This window comes from Helicoverpa armigera, chromosome 6 (genome assembly GCF_030705265.1).
Source record: "Helicoverpa armigera isolate CAAS_96S chromosome 6, ASM3070526v1, whole genome shotgun sequence".
In the NCBI taxonomy this organism is placed as follows: Eukaryota; Metazoa; Arthropoda; class Insecta; order Lepidoptera; family Noctuidae; genus Helicoverpa; species Helicoverpa armigera.
Genome location: NC_087125.1, coordinates 4722310 through 4740461, shown reverse-complemented (window position 1 = coordinate 4740461; position 18152 = coordinate 4722310). Strand labels below are relative to the sequence as shown.

The 18152-nt window shown below is 39.3% G+C and overlaps 1 protein-coding gene across 8 annotated transcripts in view; it reads right to left on the bottom strand.

Moving 5' to 3' along the window:
- Positions 1-18152, bottom strand: part of Piezo (piezo) — a 40528-nt gene that overhangs the window by 7589 nt on the left and 14787 nt on the right. For 4 of the 8 annotated variants that reach the window (XM_064035288.1, XM_064035289.1, XM_064035293.1 and 1 more), the window contains 30 exons: positions 17704-17800; positions 17514-17595; positions 17005-17236; positions 15931-16132; positions 15156-15355; positions 14733-14881; positions 14501-14644; positions 14338-14413; positions 14112-14227; positions 13684-13879; positions 13300-13485; positions 13052-13221; positions 12838-12970; positions 12462-12689; positions 11411-11649; positions 10951-11136; positions 10387-10576; positions 9845-9996; positions 9519-9682; positions 8455-8514; positions 7932-7976; positions 7017-7132; positions 6085-6207; positions 5279-5381; positions 4980-5140; positions 4577-4656; positions 1724-1868; positions 1173-1289; positions 864-1030; positions 530-694 (listed from right to left, as the gene is read on the bottom strand). In XM_064035288.1, coding sequence (XP_063891358.1) covers positions 530-694; positions 864-1030; positions 1173-1289; positions 1724-1868; positions 4577-4656; positions 4980-5140; positions 5279-5381; positions 6085-6207; positions 7017-7132; positions 7932-7976; positions 8455-8514; positions 9519-9682; positions 9845-9996; positions 10387-10576; positions 10951-11136; positions 11411-11649; positions 12462-12689; positions 12838-12970; positions 13052-13221; positions 13300-13485; positions 13684-13879; positions 14112-14227; positions 14338-14413; positions 14501-14644; positions 14733-14881; positions 15156-15355; positions 15931-16132; positions 17005-17236; positions 17514-17595; positions 17704-17800 — 4424 coding nt within the window. The remainder of the gene's footprint in view (positions 1-529; positions 695-863; positions 1031-1172; positions 1290-1723; positions 1869-4576; positions 4657-4979; positions 5141-5278; positions 5382-6084; positions 6208-7016; positions 7133-7931; positions 7977-8454; positions 8515-9518; positions 9683-9844; positions 9997-10386; positions 10577-10950; positions 11137-11410; positions 11650-12461; positions 12690-12837; positions 12971-13051; positions 13222-13299; positions 13486-13683; positions 13880-14111; positions 14228-14337; positions 14414-14500; positions 14645-14732; positions 14882-15155; positions 15356-15930; positions 16133-17004; positions 17237-17513; positions 17596-17703; positions 17801-18152) is intronic. The other 4 variants (XM_064035294.1, XM_064035290.1, XM_064035291.1 and 1 more) reach the window with 4 other exon arrangements.

The window sequence follows — 18152 nt, the reverse complement described above, 5'->3', positions numbered from 1 at the left end:
AGCGGTACGTGAAGTACCCGAGTTCAATCGAGACGCGGCGCGGCTGTGGCGGGCCGGGCGTGGCGGCGAGCGTGGCGGTGGGCGTGGCGACGGGCGTGGCAGCGGGCGTGGCGGCGGGCGTGTCAGCGAGCGTGGCGGAGGGCGGCGCGGAGGCGCGGGCGCGGCGGCGGCGGCGGCGGCCGCGCAGGCGCTGCCACACGAGCGTGGCCACGCGCGGGTCGGAGCGCGACGCGTGCAGCTCGCGCATGGCCGCCGTGATGGTGGCTTGCACGTGGTACAGCCGGTCCACCAGCCGGTGACGACTGTCTGATCCGCACACCCCGCTATGTACTATCCGAACCTCCACTACTTACCTACCTATCGCTCTTTAGAGCACCTCTCGACACATATATAAGTTCTTTATAGCAACATATTCTACCGTCATTAGATCCAAGAATCACACAAACATATGGGGAAAGACATTGAAAGGACAGGACAGGATTATTTGAAACAGGAAATAATTTTAAAAATATTATAAAAGGAAACTCACGGGCCCGTCATGTCGTGTAGCTTGACGTACTTGCGTCCTACTTCAGTAATATGACCTTCAGCGACTAACTGAGTATCCTCCTCGTTCAGTGGGTACTCCATGTCTTCTCGCAACTCGATGTCTGGCGTCGATTCCTTCCAGAGACCTAGTGATTTCAACATGAACCTGAAAATAAAATGAAATCAACCTGTATGTATGTATATCATTCTGTTCTAACTCTGAAAAAATCCAAAACAACACATGTAAAAATAAGCATGAACCAAGAAGATTTTAAACGAAAATTGACAAAGGGTTCCCCAATGGTCTGTTTTAAAAGGGTACTGAAATTAGTTACCTATGCAAAAAGATGATGAGTAGCAAAAGTAGATCGTAGAGAGCGTAATTGAATTTCCTCTCTATTCCGATGATACGGGGGGCCGTGAACGGCATGTTTGCGGGTATCACTTTCTGATTCCAAGGTAGAATCTCGAATTGGAACATGCTCTTTATAAGGACAATCACCTGTAAAATAAAGACAAAAAATAAGGAATTAAGAAAAAAGTGTTTTTCATTTTTTCATTTAATAATGCATAGGTATATCTTATGTACCAATCTTTACCTCGATATATATGCAATGTATATTGTATTTAAAATAATGTCTTACCTCGGTATATGCAATTAAGGTAACCCAGAACGTCTTGGTAGGTCTCGGTATGGTGAGGGTACCCCACATAAACACCATAAGCGGAAGAGGTATCGACAGTATTGTTGCCGATTGTATCTGCAATGCGGAACATTGGTATTAATGTAATTATCGTTTGATGTTACTTACCAGTACTGCAGTGAGAATGAAAGGTGGTGGGCAATATAGACGAGAGACTTATCTATTACTTTATCTTGATCTCTGTGCGTTCATTCAGTAAATGGTATCTCGGATACCAATAACTGAGTAATGGTGAAGGAAAGCATCTTGAGGAAACCTGGAATTTATTGAGTCTGAAATCGCCAACCAGCATTGAGCAAGTGTGGTGATTAACACCCACTCCTCTCTGCATGAGAAGAGAACCGGGCCCTGCAGTGGGGCGATTAAAAGGCTGATGATGAACTCACACATTTTTTTGATTATTTTGGAGCTGCATAATTTCCCTACTATTTTCAACTAAGTATGTTATCCATTTTAATTATTAATGGTTCAATAATTATTTTCCTCTTTACCTGATTAATAAACACCATGACATAGCACACTATATCCGTATGTGCTAATACTGCATACCACAGCGCGTAACCAAGGTGCACGAAGGGCGAGCGATCCTGTTTGAACATCGAGTCGTCTTGCTCCTCAAGCGTTGTCACGTTGTTGCTACAAATTATATTGGCCGTCAGACATGCGATTTTAAATATGAAAATATATTTGTAACCATCTAGAAAATATACAACATTTATTAATGAAGACAGTTTAGTACTATAAAAAGAGTAGACGGGTTATATTTTATTAAAAAAGAGGAGTTGATATTTACATAAAAAATATATACGAAATAAAATATTTTATAAGTATAGAGAGAGAATGTCAACACAGAACGCACGAGACCAAGACGAACGCAAATGCTTCTCTGGAGATACACTTTCCTTGATGGCCTTGTAGACAGTTCTTGCAATAGACAATCCATGCGACATAATTGTTGATGTATTCAGGTGCTATGCATATTTACATTGATCTTACAAAAGAATAGTTATTCTAAATTGAATCATACTTACCTTTGGTAATACAAGAAAAATTATAGGTAATATAAATATAAAAAATACAAGAAAAGCTGCCACGTGAGGAATCGATAAATAAAGTGAGAAAAGATGTTATTATCCTGTTAAGTGACAAAAAGTATAGAGAAAGCCCATCGCAAGCGACGACAATATCCAACGACACTTGTACTGTGATATCATAACGCTTTCCGTCATCAATCTAAGTCCACCTTTAAAGACATTAGGACAAGGATGACAAACTACCGTTTTGTCTATCTATACAGTAAGACATCACGGCACTTTTTTTGGGTCAGGTATACGGCGCATTTGCCGTGTCGTCAAAAAAACGATGCCTTATCCACGGCACGTTTTAGCGTAAGCCGTACAAAAGTGCGGGATTGTTCGAAAGAGTTACCGCGGCCCTAGCCTACGACGGAACACGACGGTTTTTAGTCAGTAAGAGTCTGACAATCCCTCACCACTGCTAACCCACGGCGGGAGGAGCGGGAGCGGGGTCATTTGATGATTTTTGACGTCGTTAAAAAAAATGCGTACAAAACTGACCGCATAGGTACATACGGTAAATTAATTGATTTATCGTAGATTTTTATGACAGAAAAACGCGTGGCATTATAAAATGTGCAGCGTAATCAAACAGTACAAGTGAACGTTGTCCACTACACCTCTGCGTCGACTGCAACGAGAACGCGCTCTCGTGTTCGGACGTGCCATCATCGTCGTCGTGTCGGGACGAGTCGGACAGCGACACGCGGCGCGGCGGCGGCGACGCGTCCAGCCCGCGCTCCATGCTGGGCGCCAGGATGCGGATCTCCGGAACGCTTATTTCGCTTAACTTACGGCTGGAAACACCCCACCACGGTCATACTAACGACACTCTTTGTTACCAGATATTGATGGCTATTCAACTTCGACATTATCACAATCTTCTTTTATACAAAAATGAATTGCTGTTCGTTAGTCCGACTAAAACTTCAGAATGGCTGGACCGATTTCGCTTATTTTGGTTTTAATTTTGTAGAGGTCCAGATAAGATTTAAAAGATACGAAGTTCGTGGGATCAACTAGTTTTAAGTACTTACAAATTTTGAAATTAATGTTTTTTGCTAATTAGATAATGTCTAACATCGAATTACAACGGTACAATCTATGTAATACAAACCCCATCTCTACTGTAGGTGCGAGTAGATTCCTGTCAATTATGTCCATTTCGCGGGTACTAGGCAGCGTGCAAACAAAACACTACTTACTTATGGTTTCTAAGTCTACCTACACTACATGCTAGTGTTAATGATCATTCACAAAACCAACAGAATAAACGTCTAATACTCACTTAATACGACTTAACGTTGCTTAAAGTTTTCACGTTTTAATGATAGAATCGGTACCTACATAGTTTTGATTATATTTGTACTAAGTTTATCGTATCATGTTTGAATGTTTTTGGGAATAAATACATAATTAAAAACCGGCCAAGTGCGAGTCGGACTCGTGCACGAAGGGTTCCGTAAATTACAGTTAAATCAACCTATCTCAAAAACTATAAGAGATACTTTGATCAAACCAAAAATCGTTGAAAGAGTTAATTAGCATGCATCACCTCTATTTTTTTTAGAATTTTATACCCCGTAGTTATAAAAATAGAGGGGGGGGGACATACTTTTTACGACTTTGAGAGCTGATATCTCAAAAACCGTTCACTTTAAGAAAAATGTTTTTTAGAAAACTTTATATCATTTTAAAAGACCTTTCCATTGATACCCCACACGGGTATGTACATCGAAAAAAAAAATTTCATCCCTCAGTTACATGTATGGGGGGCCCCACCCCCAATTCTTTTTTTTACTATTTAGTGTCATATTTTTGTAGCGGTTCATACAACACATATTCCCATCAAATTTCATCACTGTAGTACTTATAGTTTCCGAGTAAATCGGCTGTGACAGACGGACAGACGGACAGACGGACATGACGAAACTATAAGGGTTCCGTTTTTGCCATTTTGGCTACGGAACCCTAAAAATGGATTTATACCAGCAAGAAAACTTCATAAACAGTCAGGTAAAACTGAGACACCGAAAATGAACAAGTCCAATCTTCGGGTACGGCATTAAAGGCCACTAATTTAAGCAACGTTTAAAACTACATAACTTCTACGCAATACTTGAAACTACTCTAAACATGCAGGAAGCATGGGCGACGGGCGTTGCTCATGCCATTACTCACTAACACTACAACCTACGAGAACATTCTGCAAACACTAGAACTAAAGTAGAATAAATTGGTTATTTTACTAGATATACAATGACTTACTGTTTCGCTAAGGTTTCGGGCAGTGGTTCCCATATCATCTGCGATCCTTCTCTTATTCCGATGCCGAAGCCTTCTTTCTCCTGAAAAGAAAAGTAAGTACATATTTAAAATTCCGATATCACTGGCACTGTGATTGGAACTTTGACTTACTTTGATCTACGTTGACGTACAGAGGTAGACCGAGGAAAAGATGGATTGATTGCCTAAAAGAGGACATGAAGCAGAAGGGAGTAGATGTAAGTATCACGTCTGACAGAGTGGAATGGAAGAAAAAGACATGTTGCGCCGACCCTAAATGACTTGCGAACAGGGCAGAAAGATGATGATGATCTACGTTGAAGTATCTTTTTTCTTTCTTAGAAATAAGGGATTCTTTTTACGGTGTTACATGTGGTATTATTACCTTCAGTATTTTCTTCTCAATGGACAGCGTTTTAGATACATATCGATAATCTCGTGAGAACTTCATCAAGTGTCGTGTGAGCGACACGAGTAAGCTCGATATGAACGCCCACGCCGTCTCACCGAACTGCTTTACTTTGTCCATCGTAGTCTCCTCGTGTACTGAAACAATTTTCATTTATGGTCAACCTTCGCAACATCAACGTGTATTTAATTTATTCTATATTCAGGATTATTAGTAAATTAAAATGTGTTATGTATTTAAAGAAATACATATGAAGTGTTGTTAACATAACTCACCCGGTAATGGTGCAAATTCGTCCATCTCGGTCAACGGCCCCTCTTGGTCCTGCTCCGTTAGCGGAGCATCAGGCTGCATCTGCATTGACGCCTTGCGAGGAAGCTGAATAACATTAACACATATTGTATTACCAAATATTAAGCGTAAATGTTAAAAAAGATAGCTCAATGTTAAAAAATTATAAACTTGCCAAAACCATGATGCTAACAACCAAAAAAAATTTTGAAAAATTTGCATAAATTAGGGATATATTATGGGTTAAAAATCGTCTTTGTAAAGATACAAATTTAGAAGGGGATAAAAGTCACACGTCTTATAAAACCAAACCAACTGAAAATAACATGCAAAAGCCAAAACAAAAGTGCAAGCAACATCGATATCCAAAAATAAAATAAAAAGGCTTTCCGCAAAGTCACACGTTTGGCAAAGCATGTGTGACGGAGCGGCTTTCATACCTCTATGCGGTCCATAATAAGATGGATATTCTCATGGAGAACAAATGACTAGCGGAGGTGCCATAACGAAAATTCTCCAGAAAAGGTAGCGCGCCGAAATGTGGTTGTTCGGAAGAAGGAGAACGTTACTGTCTCCGTCTTTTAAATTTTTTGTAATACCAAAAATCCTTGAAAGATGTGTCAAAGTACCCGAACACCTTGTTGGTTCACTCGTTACGTGAGCTAGAAGAAGGCGCCTGACCTACCTGCATTATGGCATCTCCACTCATCTTTCCTTACTCCGTGGATATTCCCTACATACATACCAAGGATCCTATATCAAGAAGCCAGTGTGTGTGTGCTCGTGTTACCTGCGGGTAGGAGACGGGGTCGCTGGCGAGCGACACGTGGCGCGTGGTGCGCACGTTGGGCGCGGAGGCGCGGCGCAGCGTCACGGCGCGCTTCATGTCCGTCTTGATCAGCGTGGACAGCAGCTGCTCGCCACGCGACACAATCGTAAGCTCACACGCACTCGTATACGGCACATGTTCTTTTAACTACCCTGTATTGGTTTGCTAGTCCTTGCTTCTGTCTTTCTCCTCGTCTATCACGAGAACTGACGCGAGAGTAACAACGTGTGCCGATACGAGTAGCGTGGCGGTGCATTATTAATACCGCGCAATAGTTAGTCACCTTAAAGCGAACTTCACTTATCTTAACTACACAAATTATGTACCCCATACTTCTATACTAAGTCGGAGAGCTTGACATTCCACTTTATCTAAAAGTATCCAGGGTAAGCGATCATGCGGGAACACCCAAGACGTACTTATTATTGTAACAGTCACCAATAAATACTTCTAATAGATGCTCAAACATGCTTATATTATCAAAACACAGTACACCATTTCAAAACATTGTCTATCTCAGTATCCCCCATAATTTTGAATTCAGTCTGGTGTTCCCATAATTTTGTGTTCTGAATGTGGCTAAATAACGCTAATGAAATGTCCGAAAGGTTGAGTACAAGCACTTGTTTGTGCATTGTGATATGCGTAAGCACGAATACTGATGACAATGTTCTCTTAGATATAGCATAACCCACAAAATGCAACGACGGATACATATGTACCTCCACCCTTAATACTACAGAATAATAGAAGGTAACCGGCAGGGCTATGATGTAAAAACTACTTTTTGGCATTTATATAACCAGTATTCCATCCACCAATATACCATTGACAAAGTTCCATAACCCTGCCGGTTACTCAACAAATTCTCCAAGTGGTACAAAACAACTGACCTTGCCGAATCCCATTTCTCTAGGTGCATCTTCATCTGAACTAGATTCATCATCTTTCATATGAATATCCGTATCGTCAAACTCATCAAACATGTAATAGTCCCCGGAGCGGATCGCTGTAATTACAAAACATTTATGACATAAACCATTTTCAAAAATAAATAGGCGTAACTTTAAGCGATAAAAATCATATATTATGGTTTGAGTTAAAAGTGAGTTTTATGCTTTATTCGTATTACGTAAATAATAGTAATAAATAGTCATTGTTCAAAACAATGACCATCTGATTTAATATATAGATTAGCAATAATTTTCAGTTACGCCTATTTGACATGATTGCACAAAGCTATGCTACATAAAAATACATTATTTAGCGGCTATTTTATGTCATTCTAATATTTACATTTTATTAATTCACACTGCACAATGAAATTGGAAGTATAAAATAAAAAAAATAAGTAATGAAAAAAATATTGACATAAAATATAAATTATAGGTATTGTATATTGAATTGCTAACAGTTTAACTATATAAATTATAACAATGATAATAACAGTTAGGGTTAGTGTTATATAAAAATATGTTATTGCAAACACATAAGTTCATGCAGCATGCAAGTAGTGAGGTATATAAAGGAAGAGGTGTGTGAACATAGCAGTAACATGCAGACATTCGACTATGGCACAATCAGGCGCACAAACACAAATAAAGGCGACAACCGGCGCATTCTGTCTTATGTTTCATTATTTACAACATTCAATTGTAATACAAAATATACATTTTGTACAAGACCTTTAAAAATTAAGACAGTTCCCGCCATGGCGATGCAAACAGCCTAAATACCATCACCGACAAGCCGGGGAGGGGTTAGTAACGCATTACGATCTTATAGGGAGCCTTGTTTATAAACTTTACCCTTCTGATGGCTTGCTGGCGGCCTATATGTCGGTCTGTCCCGCACTACAAGAGAAAAGCATTACTCAACAGCAGCTCGCACACCATCCAAGTTTATTATAGGGGTACTTAGCACATTGTGATATTAATATTTTGACTATCACAGTTAAATAACGACCAAAATCAGGAAATTATTAATAAAGCCATTTCTGGTAGTAATGGACATATCACAACTGGTCAAGACATGATAAATGTGGCCTGATTGGGTCTCCCTGAAGTTCAGTTCATTAGTAAATACTTGCAATTGTAACTGTATCGTTGTAATTCGAAGTCCATAAGATCTGTAAGTTGATCGCCGTCTATTTTACTATAGTCAAATGAAACAGGAGAAATTTTAGAATGTAAATGAATGACTATGTTGGAGTCAAACATTTACAAAGAGAAATGCCATGTCTTCAGTTCAAGTTTGAACGACCAGCGCACAGGTGACAGAACAAAATAGCAAACACCTCCCACACCATAGGGACCGCCACGAAAATATTACCTTCGTGTCTATTTGCGAACACGCGGCGTTTAGCCTGTGCATCCGAACCTGATTCTACTCCTATATAAAAGGAAAAAAAAACATTTAGGTATCAAACAAGTTCATAGAAAATATGCTATACAGTATATACGGTGCTATACTCGTGTATGTTCAACTGGACGTGATTCAACAACAAAAGCCCGTTGCGACCCATCGCCTAGTCCATCGGACGACGAGGCGTGGTGTGCAGCGGGCGGACACGGCACGAGAGGCGAGGCGGGCGCAGTTACACGTGTGGTGCGAGTGCGGCTCGGCGCGGCTCGACTGCGACACGATGGAGTGGCGCTGCATGCTGGGGCTGGCCACCGTGTGGCGCCGGCGGATGGGCGGCGGCGAGAACACCGGGTACGACTCCTCCGGGCTCTGCGCGCGCGGCAGCAGCTCCGACGACGGCGGCGACTCGAACGAGATGCGCCGCGGCTCCAAGTACGCGTCCAGGGATACGGTCATGAGCGCGGAGGACGGGGAGGGCGGGCCGCCGGCCTGCGAGGCGGGGGCGGCGGGGGCAGGCAGGGCGGGCAGGGTGAGGGGCGGGGCGGGGCGCACGGGGGAGGGCGGCGCGGAGGGCTCGCTGAGCGGCGTGTGGAAGCCGCGCGGCGAGGCGGGGCTGTCGGGCGTGTGGTAGCCGCGCGCGGACGCCTCGGAGTCGCCGCGCACCAGCGGCACCTGCTCCGACTCGCCCGCCATCGTCTCCTCCTCGTCGTCTGCTCCGAGCAGCGCGGTCAAACGATCACGGAACCATTATTCCCTACTCTACTCTTGAGTACCGAGTGTTTGTCTCCTTGATCGATTTTTTTGTTAAACGATATCGACGAATCTCACTCAATATAATTCTTATTATAATAAAATTCATAAAAAGGAATCGGATAATACAACCTTAACGGGCGGTAAAAAAATATTTTCATCATTAAAATTTAATTCTACACTAATTCCACTTCAAGTACAATAAATGTACTGGTTGCCTAACAGATATCAAACCAATATCAGACTAATAAATTCAGAATTCATACTTCTCAAAAACATACCTCTATCATGATGTATTGGTTCCCTAGCCAGAGCCCCTTGTATTTTCTTCTGGTTTGCCTTAATCCTCTCCATTTTAACTTTTATTTTCTCAAGGATTCTCGTTTCTTGGTCCTCCTGGACTTTCATTTGTTTCTGACGAAGTTCTTCTATCAACTCTGCGCCCCTATAAATGTTAGTTGAGCTGCCATTTTTAACCAGTCTTAGAACATAAAAACACTTATCACAGTGGTAACCATAATTTTTTTGAGTAAATAGCTTAAGAAAATAAATGTACACAATTCCTTGGTAGGTTTACAACAACTTCCACGTTTTTCACATCCCTCACCTGGAAGCAAGTACCGTGGTGGCTTTGCTTTCGTCTATGACTCTGTAAAAGTAGTAGCTGTGGAATAGTCTTCGCTGTAGTATGAGGAAAGCAAAACAAACGCCGTCCCACGCCAGCCCTATATCCTCTTGAGGAACGGAACACGCTGCTTCCTACAAGAAAAAATAAAAATAAGTACAACTTACTGTACTTTAAAAAAACATTTCTTAATTAACAAATCTCGAAATGTCAATTTCCCCAATTTGGAGTCATGATTTTTAAGGAACAAATAAATTCGAGATTCCTCACGTTGACACGAACATAAATGAAAAAATTTAACGCAATTTTTTATGGCCTATTCATAGGAACCGATTTTTAAATCGCCATTAACTTATATCTGAGGGATAAATATAGGTTGACACTTTTATATACAAAAGCTACTTTAAAGTCAAACATAGAATATGTTCTAAGAAGAACATAACATAACTAAGTTGTTGTTGTAGAATTGTTTCTTCAAATAAAAATTAGCTGATCAATCGTCAAAATTGGTCCTTTATACTTACTTTAGTATATTGCATCTTAATGAACCTCGCGATATTGCCGCCCGCGAACTTGTCGACACAGCCGATGCCGAGGAGTTGGACCAGCCAACACGCGTGCTCCTGCATCACTGTGCTGAACATACAGCCCGGGATCTGTAGTAGTGTCTTCACGACTACCACTGACACGTTGTAGCGGACTAGCCATGACCACCTGAGAATGGAAAAAAAAAACATCAAAAATATCTGACTTTACATGTGATAGTGTCATGATAGAAAACTCATTTTGTCCTTACATAAATAAGGCTAAAAAGTTTTTGTCAGAATACTGTTATTTCATCAGGGATTATCATTATATTCGTCAATATTTAACGTTATAAGCTAAGTTTGTGTCCAAATCTTGAGTAATATAAGGCTGAACCGATCGGACCGATTTTTATGTAGGACGTTTTTACCAGGATTTTCTGACCGACTTCTTGTATGAGTGCGTTGCTCTACTGTAATCCGTTTTATTTACCTCATACAAAAAATCGGTCACCCATTATCGAACGTGGGCGGGCAGCCTTAAACTTTTTTGTCACCACTCACCATTTCAATATGGCTTCTTTAGGACGCAAATAGAAGTCGGTTCCTTGCCACAAGAATATAAAGGATCCGACAAGGTACCCCATAGAGAACAGGTTGACTCGGTTGGTGCCCGTCATGAACATAATGGCGAGCGTCACCCATAGCATGCCTAAGAACACCATGCGTTTCACCACGTCAAGCCAAGACCTGAAACAAGAAACGATAAAGTATGTAGATTTCTTGTCATTAAACATTGCTAAACCGAAGTTTGCGCTGGCTGTTTGTTCGTACATTTTCACTATCATGAACGGTAGCTTCAGACAAGCAAAGCTACTGGAAAAGAACTGTATATTGGATTTCCTTAAATACTGGCATGACTACGAAGTAAGTAATTTGGTGGATCTGACATTATAACGCTCGCCTCAATTTTTCATTACCAGCAAAAAATCTAACTAGTTAATCATATATCACACAAACTCACCCAACATAACCAAGGAAATCAGGCACTGGGTTCCTAAAGTTTGGAGTCTCCCAATCACTGCCAATTTTCTCGCTATTGCAACCCCCGGGATACTGATCGCCATGAATCTTTTCAGTACGGAATACTTTCAATTGGCGTGTCGCGAACAGTAATAAGAAGAAATCGAAGATCAATTTGTATGCGTGAGGAGGCTGCTCGGCGTAAGGCAGGAACATCCATGAACGGACGTGTTTCATTTGCTGAAATATTTAATTAGTGGTGTTTTAAAATCTGATCTTTTTTGAAGATTGTTTATAGAAGTACTTTTTTAGCAAGCTGTTCTTTCTTAGTCTAAGGCGTACGTTCAGAAGCTGATTCAAGATTCAAGTGGGTATCAAGCATTAAAAAAAAAAATCTAAATTATTTTTCAGGTATTGAAAACATTCTACAACCTTCAATCTTGAATGCTTCTCCGTTACGGACTTCGTGATCCTACTATAGTGCTAGATCTCGATGAAAGAGAATAAGATACCAACAATTATACAAATACCAAGCAAGCCTTCGATATTGAATAACAACTGCTGCAATACATTTCAATGGAAAGCCGCCTATCTATCTATAAAATAATAAAGCTTGTCTGCTATCAAAAACGTATAGCGCATGTGAAATACATGTATAACCTTCATTATAAAGTACGTTGTATTTCTAACTACATCAAACTATTGAGGCTTACTCTTCCGGTTACAAATCCATAAATATCCTTACCAACAGAGTGTAAAAATTGTAGAACTCCTAAGGATGGAAAAAAATAGCAGAATGTAAATCAAGGAACAAAAAACCTTTATATTGCTCTAGCTTACATAACCTAGACATAACAATATTACTATACACATTTTTATAGCTAGGGATATGTTTACTTCCTTGTCTCCTGGAGCGAGAAAAATACTCCAAACTACAAACAAAGCTAAAATCCTTCTTTAACCTTTCCAAATGGCGGGCAATCCGCTACTATCCTTTCTATAGGAAGCTCAATACGAAATTCATTACAAGTTGATGTAGTATAATTATTTACCGTATCATCAGAATCCCAAGGGTACGTGACGCAGAATTGCGGCAAGAATCCCACGGCTATCATATACTGTACAGGTACTAAGAAGGTAATGCAGGCAGTGAAAGCTGGCCAAAGCCGGGACTGTGCCGTACGGCCGATAGACACCAGTACTAAGAGCCAGCCCGCGTATAACACTGCGTAGACGTCCATACGAGACCCTATGACTCCCATTAGGCATATCATTGTAATCTGGAACAGAAAGGAGGTATAAATAATTTCTTCAGCTTAAAAGGTCCTAAAAATCGTATCGAAAATGGAATTGGTTTACAAAAAAAATTTATTAGAACTAAATCATTTTAGAAATTTGATTTAAAAGAAAGAAAACGGAACAACTTACTTCTACACCAAACTTATAAAATCCATAATTAAGTAAATATTTCATGCACTGAACTAAATCATCGTCTGCTTCCTTGCGCGTGACTTCAGGGAATATTGTTTTGATCCTTTCTTTGGGCAATTCTCCTGATGCTCTGTTAAATTATTAATAAATACAACTGAATTCATGAAATAAAAATATTACAATACTTCATTTATTAATGGAAGATCCTTACTTAAGAGATTGTTGCCTATATGTGACAAGAGAATAAAATGTGAAGATTGATAGAAGGCCGATGTATCCTTTGAGAACAGTCACCAGAGGTTTTTCGGGCGTGGCTTTTTTAAAACCTAACCATTCCGCATTGTTGAATGATGAATAATTTGATGTTCTATTTTCATCAGGCTGAAAATTAGAACAAAATATTTAGGAAAAACGTCGATAATTAATATTTTGGAATATGAATATATAGGTTCTACTTACGAATGAAGAGGAACAATTGACATCGAAGCTATAATGTTTGATGTAATCTATTTGGTACACCATCTTGGCCATGAAGTAGATACTTATAAGTGTGGATATGAAGAGCACACAAACGCGCTGTTTGCCCGCATTGAACCACAAAGCAGGCGCGATCATTAACATTATTGGAACATGCATCGCGCATACCTGAAATAATGGACATTGAACATTAAAATCTGGCCCAATATGAGAGAGAGTAGGGCCTCTTTCTGTCTTTGATATTGAATAGATTAAGTAATACCGATGTTTTCGGAGTCAGTCCGACATTTGGATAAAAACTAAGCGGTTGAAAAACTCATTAAAAAATCGATTCATTTATTTATAGATTTAACCCATATTACTTACATTCATAACGCAAAGCAGCATCAAGGAAATGAAGACGATCTTGATGAGATGTATATCGAGATATATGAACAATCTATCGATAACTTCTTGCGCGGTTTGCTTGGACGCGTGGTAGGCGCGTTTGACGACAGACAACAGTCCCGTGGAACGTTTCTCCGTCGCCGGCGATCGCATCATCGTTCGAGATGTCGATTTCCTGTACACAGAATCGTTATTGTAAGAAGCTATTAAACTTAAGTGTTTTTTTTTAAATGATTAGACATTAAGTATATATTAGTATTAACATTTAAGACCCTTCTGTATATATGTTTTTTGTTTGATTTGATTAAATTAAGATATTATCTGGAAGAAAATACTTATATCGATAACTAATTGGAATTTGACGAAGCTGAATTTTAACTATGCAGAGGTTGATACATTAGTTTTACCTAGCCACAGATTGCCGCCGGAGTCCAGTGGTCAAAGAAGAGAGCTCGATGGATTGGTCTGCCTCAGTGGCGGCTAGTGAACGTGCGTTTGCGTCCTCAGATGGCAATGGAGGCACCTAAAAAGTGTACAAATTATTTATCGATGTAAATATATAATTTAAAAAAAGAAACATTAAATACTCAATTTCTGAGGAATTCGCTAAAAAACAAGTATTATATAACTTACGTCATTATTTAGTGTGGAAGCACCATCTTGACTTGGCTTATTGGAATCTGGTTGATTAGGTGTCAAACTATTCGACCTGAAAAATTTGATAGCCGTTAGCGAAATTTAGAATTTGGACGACAATATTTTCAAAATTTTCTTAAGACTTAAGACGAATACTAACCTAGTCTTCTGATCCGACAACGCCATAAAGTCCTTATGGAAATAATGAACTTGCATAATTGTAATTATAAGGAACAATGTTGGCGTTAGTAATTTGACGAATAGATCCGCGGGATCGTACGGCTCCAAACCTAAGTCTTGTTGTCTGAAATAAGAGAGGATAAAGTTAGAGCTAAGCTACTTTCAAAATCATCAGATAATTAAGTACGCGTTAGAAAGGAACATATACTTACAAACTTTCGTTGATCAACAAATATTTTTCTATCAACTTGGAAAAGTTATCGAACTGATAGACATAAATTAGAATAAGATTTATCATCGAGTACACGATCACCACTATCCAAAACATGTACATTGTTTTTCGCCACCAGTACCAACTTATCTGGAAGAAAACAATCATATAGTAAATATAAATAAAGAAAAACCGTTACTGATATTTATGGCCAGTTCCATTGGTTACTGATAAAGTTCCTGATAACTTATTAGGAACCTATCTAATAAATAAACTATAGCTTTCGCTTTTACATATCTCGGATAGCCAGAAACTATATGCAGCCTTTATCTGGCAGATAGCATTAGGTAACTATCGGATAACTAACTGACACTTTATCGGTAACTAGTGAACCGGGCCTTTATATCAAATATATTTATTGTACCTGGAACATAAGTATGAACGCCAAGAAGAGGAACATATAAATGATCCTGAAGATAGTCATGCGCTCTCCAGTGACGCCGATGACAAACAACATGATGACTACGACGTAAATCCAGTATCTCGCGCACAAAGCACGGAGTATCTCTCCCAGGGACCGCATCAACCGCGAACGATTCTCTTCGTCGCGTCTTGCATCTATAACTGAACACCACAGTCCTTTTGTTTATGGTCTATTGATAAAACCTCCTTGGTTACTAGGTACTTTGAACAACCTTCGAAGTTTAAAATTAGAATACTTACTTTATGTTAGTTTTACTTATTGTTGTTTAAAAGATCAATTCAAAGAAGGAAAGTCAGGAAGAGAGTGCTGCTAACAATTGTTTTGATAACATATGATGTATTCAGTAAGTAATAGTGTGTGAAAGTGTTTTTTTTTTATAAGTATAGAGTGATATAGTAAAGAAAGGTTGAAGTACATGATTCAAATATAAGAGTGGCAAGCAGTTTAAGAAGTTTCGGCTGAAAATAGAAGTCATATTGTTATAGAAGTTATGTAGGTACCAGAAACCAAACCTGTCCCAGGATGGATATAAAATAGAAAACCGTCATTACTAAATGGAACAAAGTAATCGTATTACTCAGTTGAATAAAGGTTAAAAAGGTTATATATACGGTCAGATTAATCATCAAAGACGCAATAGGTACTCAAACAATTTTACTACTATTGTTATCTATGGTAATAGACACATTTAATGAGCAAGGAGGTTCATATTCACCGCTGGCTGCTGTAGAAGCTGTCAGTTGAAGAGGGGCGGCCATGTCTGCAATTACAGCGGACTGGCGACGCTGTCTGATATCTTGTATGCGTTGGCGCAGTGTTACCCAGAACATGCACGTGAATAGAGACTTGATCAGCAAGGGCACGCATGTTTCGCCCCCTTCGACACGGCCTAGGCCTATCTGACGGAGATTCACTTCCTGCCAACAAAATGAACGTGTTAGTTTTAATTTCATGGATGTTAAGTCTTCTTCATGTGTGAAGTGACATACGTATTATGTGGTTTAACGCTTTTAAATTGATCATCTAAGATTTAAAACATGTCCCTATAAAACCATATTAAACTACGAAAATTTTAATAATTCAGTACTGACGGCGTGGTCATTCATATTTAATGGTTGATAAAACTATTTAATAAAAAAATACAGGTACAAGCATAACTTGCATCAAGGAACATAAAATATGTTATTAATAAGGAATTCTGTAAGGAAATTCCTGAAAACTTTCCTGTTATACGAATATAGGTATTACAGAAATAGGACCACTTTGTTCTAATAATAGTGGGATAAGGTATTCGCCTGAAAGGCTAATAATTTGGTATCTACTCTAGATGCGTAACTGATTGGGATTTAAGGAGGAAACTCGAAGGTCAAGTTCATTGTTATAGTATTGATAAATGAATACTAGTACTATAAACAGGAAAACTTTGACCGATTTAAAAAATTCTTTCACCACTTATCATCATCATCATCATTTGTTATTTTTGTTACCTAGTTGTTAATACTGTATGTTTTCCGATTATAATAAAATAAAATAAAATAAATCTCAGCCATAGGACGTCTACTGCTGAACATAGGCCTCCCCCTTAGATCTCCACAGATACCTGTTGGAGGCGACCTGCATCCAGCGTCTTCCGGCGACCATTAGAAAGCTACATTATCTGCGAATAACATAGGTTATATTTTACCCCGGAACGGGCAGTAGTTTCCACCGGACGCGCGGGTGAAACCGCGGGAAAACGGCTGGTAAATAACTAAGAGAGGTGTGTCATATAGTGGCTGATGATACATACCGTAATATTACTAGGCAGCTCCGACTCGTACAGATTCATGCCGTATATGTACTGTGCTATGAGAAGCAGCATGGCGTACACCACGAGCACGGGACTGGTCTTCAACATGAACCCCCGTCCATCCTGACACAGCCACACGATGTTCGCCCACATTAGGAACACGAATGTAAGCCAGGAATGGAACATTATACTCCAAGCCATCATCGTGATTGTAGTTGCGATGTATGATGACCTGGGAAAATAACGTAACCATTAACCATTTGTACGTCTTAATGACAAAACATACAGTTCTAATTATACATACATAAGATCTTTATTTTGTCAATACCTATGTTTTACAAATAAATATATTCTATCCTATTCTATTAAATGGCAGTTCTGTCTCAATCAAACTTCTTAACTGATTGCAAAAATATTCTGTTGTGTATTTTTCGTGAAGTGCTGAAACAGCTGTCACAATTGTGGCTTGTGGTAAATTATTATGTCATTGTTATAAATAAATGCCTGACCTGACTAGAACTTGGAAGAAGTCGATGATAGCTGTTAGGATGTCATCCATCAAGGTGGGTTCGCTTTCCTCAACTGTTGACTCTGTAACAATTATTTTTGAAGTAAGAGTAAGTTTCTATAACAGTATTGACTTCATAAAGATAATGATGACGTTGTTTATATTGATTATGATAATAAAAAAAGAAGTACCATCTTCGTGAAGAACCACAGAGCCCGTGGAGTCCTGGCGCATCTGCCTCGCATTCGCCTGTTGACTCGACCATTTCGACGAGTTTACCCGTATTAGCTATACATAAAGAAAACAGTGTGAACGATGCGTACAATTTTGCAAAACATTATTTTAAATAATTGATTTAGCCCATACATTTTAAAACCCTGGCCTATTAAATTAAAAACCACACTTACAAATTGCCGATGAAGTCAGCGTGACATAAAAAAATGATTATACAATACAGGTACATGTTCAGTTCAGCTTTTAATGACCAGATCATTAAAAACTAGACAGAATCAGTAAAAAAATAATTGGCTAAAATTTAAATAATACTCTATGACTTTACAAACAAACAACGAAAAACACATACAATGAACCATGCAGTATTCACGGCGTAGTGATAACTGCAAGCGTAGTACATACAGAT